Here is a 16998-nt window from a genome sequence, read left to right on the forward strand (position 1 = left end):
ACATTTCAATTCTATCTTTAGTCCTTTGCATTAGACTCTGCCTTTTTAAAAGACTGTTTTGATTTACCTACATGTTGGCAAGGTTTTCTTCTTGCGCATCAGGCATTTTCTCTGGAAAGAGGGGGCGGATGGTGCTCCCAAAACATGCTTCAGTCTGAACAGCTCGTTGAATCTGTGCCACAAAGTCCACCTGGCACAAGTGGCAATCTTGTGAGATCAGCTTGAGCAGTGTGTTATTGGCCCTAGGGGGACTGGAGGCCCTGAGGCCCATTTCCTGTGGGTCAGAGTCAGTGGAGTCAGTGGAGGCCTCAGCAGGAGCGTGTCCTAGTGCTTGGCAGGCTGGAGGGCTCAGAATTACCATTTGAGTGGTATCCATCCTCTCCCAAATTTCATCTGTTTCCCCATTGTAAGTGGCACACTGGGTCCAGGTACAGCTCAAGTACATAGGGTGTGTGTGTGCATGGAGGAGGGATGTTCACACCGCTGGTGGCCTCAGATAAACGAAAGATGGAGACCTGGTGACTCCTTGGAATTGGTATTCTATGGCCTTCCTTTCTGCCCATTTCACACCAACCCTGGAAGACCAGCCCCTTTTGAAGATGTGTGAGCTTTTCTGATGAGGCCTTTAATCAAACCATCCTATTTCCCCACTCCTTCCTCTTTAAAAACCCAACTGTCCCACCCAGATATCCCCACCGCCTCCCTTTGGTGGCGGTCACTCTCTGCTCAACACTGCAGAGTTCAGTTCAGTATCCATTAGTGTGGTTTTCTTGAGGACTTTCTCCCTTACCTAGCCTTTACTTACTCCTGCTGCATAGCTCCTAGGAGAGGGGATTGTGCCTAGCAGATCCTCAGCAAGTAATTGCTGAATCCATTAATCCAAGTCTGTGGAGAGGGTCAGTGTTCCAAGATGGACATAACAAGTGTGGCAGTGACGTAAATGGAGCTGAGTGGCAGAAATACTCTTCCCCTCTTCCTTTCCTAGCTCTGTCCCTCTCCTTCCATCAAAACTTAATGGTGGAGGCTGGAGACAAAGTGAAAGAATTATACACCTAGAGAGGGTCAGGGAAACCATGAGAGACTAGAATGCGGCTAGAGACAAATCCTCGAAAGCCAGGAAACTATCAGCTAGAGGAGACTGCTCTCTGGTAGGGAGAATGGATTTTGGAGCCCCAGACAAGACCAGGATTCAGCCTCTACGGACAGGCGCTATCCGACGTATCCTCGGACAGCTTACTTAGTGCTCAGAAGACTCCTTTTACCCTCTGAGTCACCTAGTTAACAGCTTTAACACATAAACCACATTTTGTTAAGTTCTGTTACCAAAGAAAGTCTTTGTGTGAGGTGACAGATCAGCCCCATAGCCTGCCCTCTCCCAGGAGCTATGACCCAGGCGCCATATGAGGATAAGTCCATTTTGCATGACTCCTGGTAGAGATGCCATGTAATTTCTTGTAAAACCTGAGCTACTAGCCCTATGGGGTAAGTCCCCTGCTGCCCTCCCTGCCTCACATCTGGTCTCACTTACCTCACAAAGATGTGACACACAAACTCTTTTCTCTGTGTACCGTTCCATCTAAAGTCAGTCAGAGCCTGTTTACTTTTGAGGAGTTTCTTTATTGGACTTCCACCTTACCTCACCACATCTATCTATCTGGCTTTTCATGGCCAAGACAGAGTGAGCCCTGAACAAAGTATTCATAACATTTTACAACAGACAATACACACGTGTAGTGCATGAAATCTTTACAATAACACATTCCAAAACAAACATTTAACAGGAATATTAAGAATCATGAATTTCCTCCAATCCCTCAATTATCAATAGGTATTTAGCTTTCTAGCTTTTCCAATAAAATCTCTTTCTCAGCATTCCTATTCACAGGAATCCCTGAATCAAATATGTTTGTGTAGGTGCAAATTCATGTTGAAGACGTGTTCCATTAGTTATTTAATGTGCTGAATTTCTGGTTATAGTAGAACCTTGTATTTGTAGCATAACGTGTGATGTTGTCACTCACCACACTTCATCATTCATTGAGGGGGTTCATTTGAAAATTTTTAAAGTTTTGCCCATTCAGAGTATTTCATTACAACCGTATAGTCCAAACAACTTACATTTTTTAAATTACTATTTCCTGCTAGATTCATGTCTGTTTATTCTTCCTACAAATCCAAATTTTGTTTCAAAATTTATCACCACCCCTCACAAATTACTCAATTATATCAAATTTATACTTTACGATCACCACTATTAAATAAATTTTTATTCCCTGAAGCCTCTCTCTCTCCTGAATTTGCCTGTTGGGAGGCCCTCCTTGTATTTTTCCCACCGACCAATGTATAATTAGGATTCAAAGCTATACCTGAATTTCCCCCATTTCTATTCACAAAATTTACCCAAATATGAGCTTTCTGATGGTAATTATATGACCTCTAAGTTCTTTCCTCATCCATGTGTTTTATGTCCAGAAATGTCTGCTGGTTTGGAAGGTTTTTAAATCACTGTTACTTGGATCGGTTTTATCCCCAGATAAACTGTGTCCCATACAGGCTCAACTGCCTTGACACTGGAGGCCTCCTTGCTGGCTATGATGCAGATCACCCCGAAGAGCACTGGCAGTCTCATGTACACTATGCAAACTACAAATGAACAAAGAGCTCAGATGTTCATACATTCGTAAGGTGTTTCTTCCATTTGAGCTGAGACTTGGTAAGCTCGGCCACCTACAGATATGCTCATGTTGGTCATATCCAGAGTACTCCCTCCCTCGTAAGTTCTCTTCTGTGATGTGTCACTGTGACTCCCCACAGCGGTCACACCACAAGACTCCTCTCCAGTATGGATTCTTTTGTGCTTGGTGAGATTCGACCGGATATTAAAAGCCTTCCCACACTCATTACATCGGTATGGCTTCTTTCCAGTGTGGATCCTTTTGTGTTGGTCAAGAACTGATCTGTAATTGAAGGACTTCCCACACTCGCAATTATAGGGCTGCTGCCCACGATGGACACTTTTATGGTTAATGAGACTTGAGTGTGAGATGTATGCCTTCCCACATTCATCACATTCATAGGGTTTCTCGCCTGTGTGAATCCTTTTATGCACTGTGAGGCCTGAGCTGTTCCTGAACGCCTTCCCACACCTATCACATATATAAGGTTTTTCCCCGGTGTGGATCCTCTTGTGTTGAGAAAGGAGTGAACTGTAATTGAAAGACTTCCCACACTCGATACATTTGAAGGGCTTCTCCCCAAGATGGACTCTTTTATGGCTTAGTAGAGTTCTGCTTGAGAAAAAAGCTTTTCCACATTCATCACATGTGAAAGGTGTCTTGCCAGGGTGGGTACTTTTATGGTTAATAAGGCTTGAGTGTGAGATGTAGGCTTTTCCACATACATCACACTCATAGGGCTTCTCCCCGGTATGGATTCTTTTATGCACTTTAAGGCTCGAGTTGTTTCTGAAGACCTTATCACACCTGTCGCATTCATAAGGTTTCTCTCTAGTGTGGACCCTTTTGTGTTGAGAAAGGAGTGAAGTGTAATTAAAAGATTTCTCACATACATCACATTTGTAGGGCTTCTCCCCAAGATGGATTTTTTTGTGGTTTATAAGGGTTCGGTATGTGATGAAGGCTTTTTCACACTCGTCACACTTATAGGGCTTTTCCCCAGGATGTACACTTTTATGATTTATAAGGCTTGAGAGTGAGATGTAGGCTTTCCCACATTCTTCACATTTGTAAGGTCTCTCCCCAGTGTGGATCCGTTTATGTACTTTAAGGCCTGAATTATTTCTGAAGGCTTTTCCACACTCATCACACCCAAAAGGTTTCTCCCTTGTATGAATTCTTTTATGTTGTTCAAGGGCAGAGCTGTAATTGAAAGACTTCTCACAATAGGTACATTTATAGGGCTTTTCCCCAAGATGGATTCCTTTGTGGTTTTTAAGGCTAGAGCGTGAGATATAGGCTTTCCCACACACGTCACACTTATATGGTTTTTCTCCAGTATGGAGCCTCCTGTGGACCTTTAGGCCTGAATTGTTACGGAAAGTTTTCCCACACAAATCACATACATAAGGTCTCTCTCCAGTATGAATGGTCTTATGTTGAAGCAGAAGTGAGTTATAGCTGAAGGATTTTCCACACTCCTTACATTCATGAGCTTTCTTCCCAGGGTGAATGCTTTTATGAACGGCAAGGCCTGAGCTATAGCTGAATGCTTTGCCACAGACATCACACTTGTAAGGTTTCTCTCCTGTGTGGATCCTTTTGTGCACTATAAGGCCTGAGCTGTTCCTGAAGGCCTTCCCACATTCATCACATTCATAAGGTTTCTCTCCAGTGTGGATCACTTTATGCTGAATGAGGAGAGAGCTGTAATTAAACGATTTCTCACATTCATCACATTTATAAGGTTTATCTCCAAAGTGGATGCTTTTATGGTTTAGAAGTGTTCTGCAAGTAATGAAGGCCTTCCCACACTCATCGCATTCATAAGGTTTCTCACCTGTGTGGATCCTCTTATGGACCCTAAGGCCGGAGCTATTACTGAAAGTTTTCCCACAGATGTCACATTCGTAGGGCTTCTCACCTGTGTGAATCCTTTTGTGGACTCTGAGACCAGAGCTGTTCCTGAAAGCCTTCCCACACTCACCACATTCATAGGGCTTTTCTCCTGTGTGGATCCTCTTATGCTGGTCCAAAACAGAGCTATAATTGAAGGATTTCCCACACTCATCACACTTACAGTTCTTTTCCCCAGAATGGGTGCTCTTGTGGTTTATAAGGCTGGAGTAGGACATGTAGGCTTTCCCACACTCCTCACACTTATAGGGCTTCTCCCCAGTATGGATCCTTTTGTGGACTCGAAGACTGGAGCTGCTCCGGAAAGTCCCTCCACAGTCATCACACTCGTAGCGTTTTTCCCCAGTGTGCATAATTTTATGTTGAACGAGGCGGGAATTATATTTGAACGATTTCCCACACTCATCACATTTGTGTGACTTCTTGACAGCACTGGTTTTCGGCTGCAGACCAGGGTGAGGGGTTCCATTAAAGTTCTCCACACATCTGTCTTGTTCACTGCTTATCTGTTCTACAGAGACAGTCTGGTGTATAACGTGTTTTGAACTGGGATGTAAGCTTTTCTCAGATGCCTCGTCTTCCCGTTCTGTCTTTACATTCGCTGTGTTCTTGGCTTTGTCGATCTTTTCCCTGATGCCACTTTTGTCTTCCTTCATTCTTTTTCCCTCGGGATTTTGCAGCTGATTCTCTACCTTGCTATTCCAATCACAAGTTTCACCAACCTTATATTCCTGTATACGATCCTTGTGAAGACCTTCCACTTTTGGCCACAAAGATTCTGCATTTCCAACATTTTCATACTTTTCAGTTGATTTCTCATCCTCAGTGCCCCTCGTCTTCAAATGTGACACTAAAGCAAGAAAATGAAAATGATACCTGTTCACTTTGTTTAGAGGAAACTGGAAGAAATACAACCAAATTTACTCATTCACTTCACAAATGTTTATTGACTGCATGCTGTGTGATTAAGTAACATTTTTAGCTGCAGGGGATACAAGATGGGACATGCCAAAATTTCTGCCCCTTCGGAGTTAATGTTAAAATGTCAGAGCCCTGGATTTCCAATGGAACAAAGAGTTTTTCTATTCTTGCATAACAGTGTCATGAAACAACAAAAAGCAGAAGAAATCTCTGAATAAGAAGCAGAAAAATAATAAATAAGACAAAAGAGACATAATCAGCAGAACTAAAGAGGCAAAGCTAAAAGCAAGAAATCAGGACCTAAGTGGTGGTATTGGGGCGATGGGAATGAAATCATGAAGAGAGTCACGACAGACACGAGAAAGAAAGCAAACTGTAGCTTCCTGGACTTCCCCTGCAAGGAAACCTGATCCTGGAGACTGGGCAGTCAGGGGGAAATCTGTATGGAACAGCATGCTGCAGCGTGCCAGGCAGAGGCTTCCATTCCCACTTTATGAACAAGCTAACTGCAATCAGAGCATATCGAAGATGAGAAGCTAAAATACAAACCACCAAGCAAAGGAAACACTACCGCCTGGGTTCAAATACCCAGCTGCGTGACCTTGAGAAAGTTATTTAAAGTGTTGTGAACAATGCCTACTACTTGGTGAGTGCTAGATGCCTAGTTATTACTATTTATTATTTGAGGTTGGGTCATCTGATCCAGGTTGGAACCTGGGTATAAAGCATAGGACCCAGGAAAGGTAAACTCCTTCCTAAAACAGATTTTAGGGCTCAGGCAGGAATTCTTTGTTCCCCCTGAAAGTACTCCACATGTCCACGTTGCTTAAATGTGAGGGCTACTGGACAGGCAGTGGAATTCCATAACCATACACAGTTACGTGCCTTTTATCTGTGCTCTGAATCCTGCTCCCACCCACATCAGGGTCCATGCTCCATTAATTCCCTCTGGCCTTGGCCCCTCCACCCCTATTCATCCTTGGCCCTCAGGAGAGAAAGATGTTCAACACCCATAAAACCAAATCCTCTAAAATAAATATACAAGGGGTGCCTGGCTGGCTTAGTCAGTAAAGCATAGGACTCACAGTCTCAGGATCTTCGAGTTCAAGGTCCATGCTGGGCCTGAAGCCTACTTAAAATTAAAAAAAATAAAACAAAAAAAATTACTAGAGAGAAACATAAAAGGGCTGTAAGTGGGGACTAGCCACATTAGGTATTAAAATATACCACAAGGCCTCTACAACAAAGCAGCATGGTACCAGTGTACAGACCAAAGGAAAAGAACAGAAAGTCCAGAAGTAATCCTAATCACACACAGAAATCAAGCAATGATAAAGATGATATATCAAATTCTTGGAGCAAAGACGGTCTTTAGTGTTGGAACAACTCTAAAGTCACCTGGAAAAAGATAAAATTAGATCATTCTTCACACCACATTCAAGAATGTTACTCCAAATGGAGCAGAGCTCTAAATATAAAAACGTGCTGCCATACAAATACTGGAAGAAAACATGGGAGAATGCCCTATAACCTGCGTATAGAAAAAGTTTTCAAACTATGACTCACATGCAATAAGAAAGAATGGATAAATTTGACTGTATAAATATAAATTACATGGCAAATATAAATTACATGCTATAATCAAAACTGAGAAATGACAAATGAAAAATATTTGCAATATGCATCATATATAAGCACTAATATCTCCTATATAAAAACTTTTCAAAAGTTGAAAAATATACTAAAATTCCTATAGAAAAATGTGCAAGACAAAAACAGACAATTCACAAAAGAAATATAAAATGTCCCTTAAACATGTTTTTAATTCCACTCATAAGAGAAATGCAGGGGCACCTGGGTGGCTCAGTGGGTTAAGCCTCTGCCTTCGGTCCAGGTCATGATCTCAGGATCCTGGAATTGAGACCCACATAGGGCTCTCTGCTCAGCAGGGAGCCTGCTTCCTCCTCTCTCTCTGCTGCCCCTCTGCCTACTTGTAATCTCTGTCAAATAAATAAATAAAATCTTTAAAAAGAGAGAGAGAGAGAAATGCAAATAAGAACTACACTAAGATACCACTTCTCATCTGTCACATTAAAAAGCATGACAACACACATTGTTGGGGAGGCTGTGGCGGAAACAGGCACTCTCATATATTAATGGCACTGTATAGCAGCATAACCCCCACTGAGGGGCATCTGTCAATAGCTGAGTGAACTGTATGTATTTACACTTCAATCCAGAAATCCCATCTAGGAATTTATACTGAAGATCTACTTCCAACAATACAAAAAAGTACATGCGCACAAAGCTATTCATGGTAGTACTGTTTGTAAAGAGAATCCAGATAACTACCCGAGTATCCTAGCATAGAAGACCAGTTAAATAAACTATGGTACATATATACAATGGAGTACTAAGCAAGAAAGAGGAACATCTCTATCAATTGATTGAGAGGGAGCAAATTCCAGGATACCGTGTAAAGAGAGAAAGAGCATATATGCTCTGCTTTTTCATAGAAAGAAAAATATGAAAACAAAGATATAGCTGCTTATCTGTATAATAATGAGAGAAACCAGAAATGAAGACAGCCCCATTCTCTGCAAGTGGTGAAGTGGGGAGAACAGAGCAGAGGGACAGGGAAGAGAGACACTCTAAGTACAGCTTTCTGCATAGTTTTTACCATGGAAGAATGATAATGCTCTGCATATTCAAAGAATAAAATTAAATCAATGAGAACTGGAAAAAGGAAAAGCAGCTAAACCACAAAGCAAATGGCAACATATGAACTCAACTGTGTTTCACATGGATACTGTAACCATAGGAAGGAACAAAAAGAAACAAAGAACTAACCCATAATTTAGACATATAATATCACAGAACATGTAACCATATACATATTCTCTCAGTCTTGGGAAGGACGGAGAGGATGGTGGTGAATGCCTGAAAACAAATGAATTTTTAAGCAGCTTTGTCTTCTGCAGAGGTATGAACAAAGTAATCTGAAACAATTTTAGATGTGTTGGGGGACTGAGTAAATGTGTTGATTTAGTTACAAGCCAGGGCTCTCCTGGAGGAAGAAGCAAATTCCAAATATGGAGTAAGGGAGGGCAAGAAAGAACCCGGTGGGGATGAATCAGATAATTGGTGTGAATTCATGATTTCTAAATTACCAGTGCACGCACACACATCTATGCATTCACGTGTGTGTATATTTGTATGTGTATATATATGTACACATATTCCCTAGCTCTCTGCTGAAAAGCTAAGAAGCAAAAAACACCTTAGTGGTAATAAGCACATCCAGTACCCTGTTCCTGGTCTCTACTCCCATTGCCTACTAAAAGGAACCAGAGCTCTTCAGAGAAATGGCAGATTCTAGGCCAGGGCAGAATATACACAAGATGAACAGCATCTTGTTACTCCAACAAGTAAAGAGATAGTTAAAAATGACAGGCGCATGTCACAAGACCACAAGCCAGCTTGACCACCCAATTTAGGCTCCATAATAATTATATACAGTAAGAATTATAAACCACTGAAAATAGGATTTTGTGAATCCATACATATACAAACAGGGGAGAAAGAGAGGCCACTTATTTACAGCAGAATGCCAAGACTAGCTGGTAAATGTGGGGAGAGGAGCAGAGTTGAAAACAGAAAAAACAGAATCAGCACTCTGTAACTATCTGAGCAGACCAGATCAGGGGAGAATCTTCACAAATGGGATTAGTGTTCTGATAAAAAAGTCATCCCAGGGGCACCTGGGTGGCTCAGTGGGTTAAAGCCTCTGCCTTCGGCTCAGGTCATGATCTCGGAGTCCTGGGATCGAGCCCCACATCGGGCTTTCTGCTTAGCAGGGAGTCTGCTTCCCCCCCTCTCTCTGCCTACTTGTGATATCTCTCTTTCTCTGTCAAATAAATAAATAAAATCTTTTAAAAAAAAAGTCATCCCAGAGATGACCTGGCATCTTGATCTTGAACTTCCCAGCCTCCAGAACTGTAAGAAATAAATTTCTGCTGTTTATATACCATCTAGCATGTACTCTGTTATAACAGCCCAAATGGATTAAGACATCTACTAAAATATGAAGACGACCAAGAGTTTCTAATAAAATATTAAGTTATCTTTACAAACAATAAAATGTATTCTAGTATCTGTTATCTTTGGGGCTTAGTGTTGACCAAGAATTTAGATTATGATACATATCCTGCTTTTTTCCCCCAGGCATTGGGCTCGTCCTAGGGATGTAGAGATAGATAAGATCTTGTCATCAAGGAGCTGGCAGACTAGCAGGTTTGTAGGAAATAAGAAACCGGCAAAAACAACAACAACAACAACAAACACATGATAAAAATGGCAAAGGACACACATGAGAGAGGAGAGGGAAGCGGCTGACTCTGCCTTGAAGGACTAGGAAAGCTTCAGAAACAGGGTAGTTCCAGCAGAGGGAAGAACAGGTACAAAGGAACTAGTGGTCACTGCTCTGAAGCAGAGGATGGTGGACACAGCTGAACAGGTGGGCAAAAGTAAGGGCGGCACCGGGTCTGCCCTTCACACCAAGGAGTCCAGTCTTGACCCTGAGGACTTTTAGGCAAAGGAATAGCAAACTCAGATATGCATTTTGGAAGATCACATATTCTTTTGAATCCGGGGTTGGTAACCTTTTCTGCAAAGGAAGAAAAGGCAAATATTTTAGGCTTTGTAAGCCACATATGACTCTGTCACTAACTTTTGTTTGCTTTTAAATATCCTTTTATTTTTTAATTTTTTCAGAGACAGCAAGTGTGAGGGGCTGGGTGACAGGCAGGGGAAGAGAGAGAAAGGGAATCTTAAGCAGGCTCCACGACCAGCATGAGCCCAATATGGGGCTCGATCTCATGACCCTAAGATCATTACCTGAGCAGGAATCAAGAGTTGGTCGCTCAACCAACTGAGCCACCCAGGCACCCCTAAGCATCCTTTTAAAAATATAAAAACAATTCTTGGCTTGCAGGTCATACAAAAACAGCTATAGGCCCAGTAGTTTGCCAGTCTTTGGATCTGAATTGAGTCAAGGAATCAGAATTAATTTAGGATGATGTGACAAGGGCACTGTGGCTATGTTAGAAGTTTCTATTTTCTTCTTCTTTTTTTGGTAGACTGAAGTATGCCAGGATGAAATGGCATGATGTCTGAAATTTCCTTTAAAATACTTTAATAAAGGGGTGCCTGGGTAGCCTAGTCAGTTAAGTGCCTGCCTTCTGCTCAGGTCATGATCATATGGTTCCTGGATTGAGCCCCACATAGGGCTCCCTGCTCAGCAGGCAGTCTGCTTCTCCCACTCCCTCTGCCTCTTCGCCTGGCTCACATTCACTCATGCGCGTGTTCGCTCTCTCTGTGTCAAATAAATAAGTAAATAAATAAAATCTTTAATCCCACCTCCCCCCAGCTGGGGGGAGGTGGGATTGGGAGAGGGGGAGCGGGCTATGGACATTGGGGAGGGGAGGCGAACCATAAGAGACTATGTACTCTGGAAAACAACCTGAGGGTTTTGAAGGGTCAGGGGTGGGAGGTTGGGGCAACCTGAGGGTTTTGAAGGGTCAGGGGTGGGAGGTTGGGGGAACAGGTGGTGGGTAATGGGGAGGGCACGTTTTGCATGGAGCACTGGGTGTTGTGCAAAAAGAATGAATACTGTTACACTGAAAAAAATAAATAAAATGAAAATAAAAAAAAAATCTTTAAAAAAATTTTTAAAATACTTTAATAAAGAAAAAATAAAAAGGGAAAGGTGAGACAAATGCGGCAGAATCATAATAATTGTTGAACCTGAGCTATGGGTGTATGGGGTTCATTGTATTATTTTACTTTACTGTGTGTTTAAGTTTTTTCATAATAAAAAATAAAAGAAATAAAGATCACTCATACTAGCTGCAGTGAAATGAACTGAAGAGAAAACTGAGTCCTAGAGTCTGGAGGAGGCTATTATAAGCCAATCAAGACTGACGTGCCCTATCAAAATACCAGCAGCATTTTTCACAGAGCTCCAACAAATAATCCTAAAATTTGTATGGAACCAGAAAAGATCCTGAATAAACAAAGCAACCTTGAAAAAGAAAAGCAAAGCTGGAGGCATCACAATTCCAGACTTCAAGGTATTATTAAAAACCTCCAGTGAATAAAACAGTATGGTACTGGCACAAAAACAGACACATAGACCAATGGACCAGAATACAAAACCCAGAAATGAACCCAAAATTATATGGTCAATTAATCTTGGACAAGGCAGGAAAGAATATCCAATGGGAAAAGACAGTCTCTTCAACAAATGGTGCTGGGAAAACTAGCCAGCAACATGCAGAGAATGAAACTGGACCACTTTCTTATAACATACACAAAAATAAATTCAAAATGGATGAGGCGTCTGGATGGCTCAGGTGGTTAAGCATCTTGATTCTTGATTTTGGCTCAGGTCATGATCTCAGGGTCATGAGATGGAGCCCATATCAGGCTCCCTGCTCCGCTCCCTACTCAGGGAGTCTGCCTGAGAGTCTCTCTTCCTCTGCCCCTCCCTGCTCTTATGTGCGTGCTCTCTCTCTCTAAAATAAATATATCTTTTAAAAAAAATGGATAAAAGACCTAAATATGAGACCTGAAACCATAACAATCCTAGATGAGAACACACAGTAACTTCTTTGACATCGGCCAAAACAACTTTTTTCTCAGTATGTCTCCTAAGGCAAGGGAGACAAAAGCAGAAAGAAACAATTGGGACTTCATCAAAATAAAAACCTTCTGCACCGGGATGGAAATAATAAATAAAACTAAAAGGCAACCTACAGAATGAAAGAAAACATTTGCAAATGACATATCTGATAAAGGGTTAGTATCCAAAATAGATTAAGAACTTATAAAATTCGGGGCACCTGGGTGGCTCAGTAGGTTAAGCCTCTGCCTTCAGCTCAGGTCATGATCTCAGGGTCCTGGGATCGAGCCCCGCATCCAGCTCTCTGTTCAGCAGGGAGCCTGCTTCCCCCTCTCTCTCTGCCTGCCTCTCTGCCTACTTGTGATCTCTCTCTCTGTCAAAAATAAAATAAAATAAAATTGTACATTTTTAAAAAAAGAACTTATAAAATTCAACACCCCAAAAATGAATAATCCAATTAGAAAATGGGCAGAAGAGATGAACAGACATTTTTCCAAAGGAGACACAGATGGCCAACAGACACACAAAAAAATGCTCAACATCACTCATCAACAGGGAAAGACAAATCAACAGTACAATGAGATACCACCCTACACCTGTCCGAATGGCTAAAATTAACAATACAAGAAACGATAGGTGCTGGTGAGGATACAGAAAAGGGGGAACCCTCCTCCTGCACCGTTGGTGGGAATGTAAGCTGGTACAGCCAGTCTAGAAAACAGGATGGAGGTTCCTCAAAAAGGTAAAAGTAGAGCTACCCTATGACCCAGCAATTGCAATGCTAGCTTTTACCCCAAAGTTATAAAAATAGTGATTTGAAGGGGCACCTGTACCCCAATGTTTACAGTAGTATCATTTACCACAGCTGAGATACAGAAACAGTTCAAGTGTCTGTCAACTGATGAACAAAGAAGTGGTGCGCGCGCGCGCGCACACACACACACACACTGGAGTATTACTCAGCCATAAAAAAAGAATGAAATATTGTCATTTGCAAGGATATAGATGGACCTAGAGTATTACGCTAAGTGAAATAAGTCAGTCAAAGACAAATACCATATGAATTCACTCATATGTAGAATTTAAGAAACAGAACAAATGAGTAAAAGGAAAGAAAAAAAGAGAGAGAGGCAGACCAAAAAACAGACTCTTAACTCCAGAGAACAAACTGATGTTTCCAGAGGGAAAGTAGCTGTGGAGTGGAGGGGGGGATAGGTGATGGGGATTAAGGAAAGCGCTGGTTGTGATGAGCACAGGGCGTTGTATGGAAGTGCTGAATCACTATACTGGGCACCTGAAACTAGTATTATACTGTATGTCAACTCACTGGAATTTTATTTTTTATTATGTTATGCCACCATACAGTACAGCATTAGTTTTTGATGTAGTGTTCCATGATTCATTGTTTGCATATAACTAACTGGAATTAAAAAAAACAACTTAAACAAAAAGGGGGGGGGGTGCCTGGGTGGCTCAGTTAAGTGTCTGCCTGCCACTTAGTTCATGATCCCAGAGTCATGGGTTCCAGGCCCACATCAGACTCCCTGCTCCGCAGGAAGCCTGCTTCTCCCTCTCAGGCTGCCCTTGCTTGTGTTCCCTCTCTCACTATCTTTCTTTGTCAAACAAATAAAATCTTAAAAAAAAAAAAAAAAAAAAAAGACTGATGTGTTGGCTAAGTCACACATCCCCGATGACACAAGAAAACAATCACTCTGAAAGCACAACTTCTCTATAGCGCAGACTGGAAAGGTTTAATTTCTTAGAAGTTCTACAAGCTGGATGGGAACCTGCTCTTAACTCCTCTCTAGCTGTCAGTAGGAAGCACACCCAACAGCCAGCTTTGGAATGCCATCCACTCCTTCCAAATTACACATGTCCCATCACCTCTGGACACCTCTGTGCCTGTTGTTCATGTTCTACTAGCAATGCCCCAAAAGCCTATGTACAGAGTAAGAACCTGCCCCTCACTCTTGCTGTCCGGGGGTTTGGGCTTGGGACGATGAGCAGGGGCAAACCTTCTCACTCTGCACAGGCATCCACTTATATATTTTAAACATCTGGGCGGTGTGACTACTGAACAGGTTAGCCCACAGGAGTCAGGAGCCAATTCTCCCCAGCCTGGACAACCCCCAGAAGAGCTGTGGCTCATTCTGGCCGAAAAGCCCTGCATTCACAGGCTGCAACAAGCAACACACTGGCAGCTACTCCGTTCCAGGCTACCAAACGCACTCCACAAGTCAACCTGCCCTCAAGGGTGACCCCTCGGTTCTGTACCTCAAGTTCTTGGATGTTCCCTTTAAACTGGAAGCGACCAGAGAAAGAAAAAGAAAAAACACGGCGTGTGGGCACACAATGCTCACTAATTCAGAAGAAAGGATGCTGAGAATGTTGGAGGATGAGAGGGATGAAAGATGGAACCAAGAAGTGAGAGACGTACAGATGAAAAGAGCGAGAGTACGGTGTGGGCTGTAGGTATTAACTGCATCTAGCTCACGAATACGCTACAAATGGTTAACAGGAGTGGGTTCTATAACTTAAAAGTAGAAATAAGGATAACAGGTTATTTTCCCTTAAAGTAAAAAACGGACACAGAACATTCCCATACCTGGTAGCGGTGGAGAGATTTCTAGTCATCCTGGGGGGAAAGGTAAGCAAAGGACACTGAGAGGGAGGCTGGGAGATTTTCGGGAGCTAAAGGGGCAGAGAAGGGCGGGCAGGCGGTCAGTCACGGTCCGTTGACGAGGCTCGCACACCCGCTCGACATTATGAACCGCAAGAGCCGGGACGGAGAACCCGCTCGGCTCTACTGGTTCTCGGACACTCGGGGAGCTGCCGCGGTCACGACCGGCTACTGAACAACGCATCAGTCACAGGCTGAGTGGGGCAGGACACAACCAGCCCCGGTCGACCCCTTCCCTCTGACGCATCCCCTCGGGGCAGCCGAGCGAGCCACCGAAGTAACAGCGAACGGGAAGCCGCCCGGAAGGCCCCGAATGGAGCTGGAAACTCACGAACATTCAGAACATGCAAACAACAGCCAAGCCGCTACCCCAGCGCCGTTTTTGGGTCTGTCTGCTCGATTTCGAAAGCTGCGTGTGTTCGGAGTTTCCTGAAGCACAGCGAGAGAGAGGCAGGCAGGGGACGGGTCCGGCGCGCACCCGCCGCCCGAGCGGAGAACCGGGCGCTCGCGCACTGCCGCGGGCCGGGGTCGGCGTCGGCGGGCCGGCTGCCCGCGACCACAGGGGACCGCCCGGAGTCGGCCTCGGGGCCAACCTCGCTCTGCACAGGCACCCGCGTCTGTGTTTTTGAACATCTGCGCCGCGTGGCTACGGACAGGTGCGCCCGCGGACTTGGAGACCCCCTAACGCGGCACAACCCTCACGCCCTCCGAAGGAGCCCGGGGCCGCCGGGTCCCAGCGCCGGGGAGCGGCTCCCCGGGGCCCAAGCCTGGGCACACCATGCCCGCAAACGGCGGGGAGAACGGAGAGAGGCGGGGGGGCTCGCATCAGGTCTCCCCCCCCCTCCCCCGAGGTCCCTGTAACGCCCACCACGGTCCAGCCCCGGGGCCGAACTTCGCGGCAGGCGCCCTGAGGGGAATCCGAAGCGCCCCCGTCCGGCGCTCACCCCCGGCCCGGGAAGCCGGGAACAGCGGAGACGGGACAAGCGCCAGGCCCCAGTCCGTATCCGGACACCGGACGGCCGCAGCCCGGCCCCAGCCGCTCCCGGACGGCCCGAGCGGGGGCCCACAGCGAGCCCGGCCCGCACCCGGGCCCGCCCCACCCCCTAGGCCGCCCGAGGTCCTCCCTCAGCTCCGCTCCCCCGGGACGTGCCTCCTGAGTGCGCAGGGCGACAGGGGACGCTCCCCCCCAGATCCCGCCCGATACCCGAGGGGCAGCCGGGACCCGGCCACGAAGGGAAGGGCGTGGCAGGCCAGGGCCGGGGCCGGGAGCGCGGGCGGCCGCGGACTCACGTACTGGCTGTGGCGGCGCCGCGGGAGCCCGCCCGCCGGAGGGACAAAAGCGCGGACGGCCCGACCGGAAGGGCCCGCGCCAGCGGCAGGGCACTTCCGAGTCTTCTCTGGGAGTCCGGAGGACGGACTCGATGATACTTCCCAGTCTGGGCACGTGACCCGCGGCGCGCGGGGAGGGCGTGGGCGCGGAGGGATGTGGTCAGTGCGCGGCGTCCCGGCCCTGCCTGGTGTCTCCCTTCGGGCCGCTGCCCGGGAGGTGCGGGCGAGGCGTTCGGGCTGCAGGGACTTTATTGCCCCGGGTGGGGCGCGCAGCAAGGCACAGTGGCGGGTGGAGCAACACCAAGCAGCCCAACACTGCAGAGGGAGGCCGTGGGGCGCCCGCGGGAGGAGGAAGCGGAGCGCGCGGTGCTGGGGGCGCGTCAGCCCCTCCGAGAACGCGGCTACCGCAGGCCAGGGAGGGCGCCCAGCGAAGAGCCCGGGCTGTACCCGGGCTTGCCGCCCCAACCCCCTGCCTGGAAGGACGTTAAAAGTGATCCTTTTTTAAAAATGAAGTAACATCTAGATTTTTCTGTTCTTAAGTTTAAGCCATTGCAAAGAACCTGTTTGGGCAGCTGTTAGTGCTGAAGTGTATTTTGTGGGTTTTTTTTTTTTTTAAACTTTATTTTATTTTTTCAGAATTCATTGTTTATGCACCACACCCAGTGCTCCATGCAATAGGTGCCCTTCTTAATACCCACTACCAGGTTCATCCATCCCCCAACCCCCTCCCCAACCCTCAATTTGTTTCTCAGAGTCCATAGTTTCTCACAGTTCATCTCTCCCTCCAATTTCCC

The 16998-nt window shown here is 45.4% G+C and overlaps 1 protein-coding gene across 2 annotated transcripts; it reads right to left on the reverse strand.

The window, feature by feature from the left end:
- Nucleotides 1-1533: 1533 nt before the first annotated feature.
- ZFP62 (ZFP62 zinc finger protein) lies at nt 1534-16236 on the reverse strand. Of its 2 annotated transcripts, XR_006817725.1 has the most exons (3): nt 16170-16224; nt 14801-14886; nt 5336-5442 (listed from the first exon to the last, which is right to left on the reverse strand). XR_006817725.1 is itself a non-coding variant. In XM_045999898.1 (2 exons), coding segments are annotated over exons 1-2 (2781 nt in total). In that variant the 5' UTR covers nt 16171-16236; the 3' UTR covers nt 1534-2662. The 2 variants fall into 2 exon arrangements, 1 of the variants encoding a protein (XP_045855854.1); XM_045999898.1 differs by lacking the exon at nt 14801-14886 and having other exon boundaries at nt 1534-5442; nt 16170-16236.
- Nucleotides 16237-16998: the final 762 nt, after the last annotated feature.

This window comes from Meles meles, chromosome 3, assembly GCF_922984935.1.
Source record: "Meles meles chromosome 3, mMelMel3.1 paternal haplotype, whole genome shotgun sequence".
Classification (NCBI taxonomy): Eukaryota; Metazoa; Chordata; class Mammalia; order Carnivora; family Mustelidae; genus Meles; species Meles meles.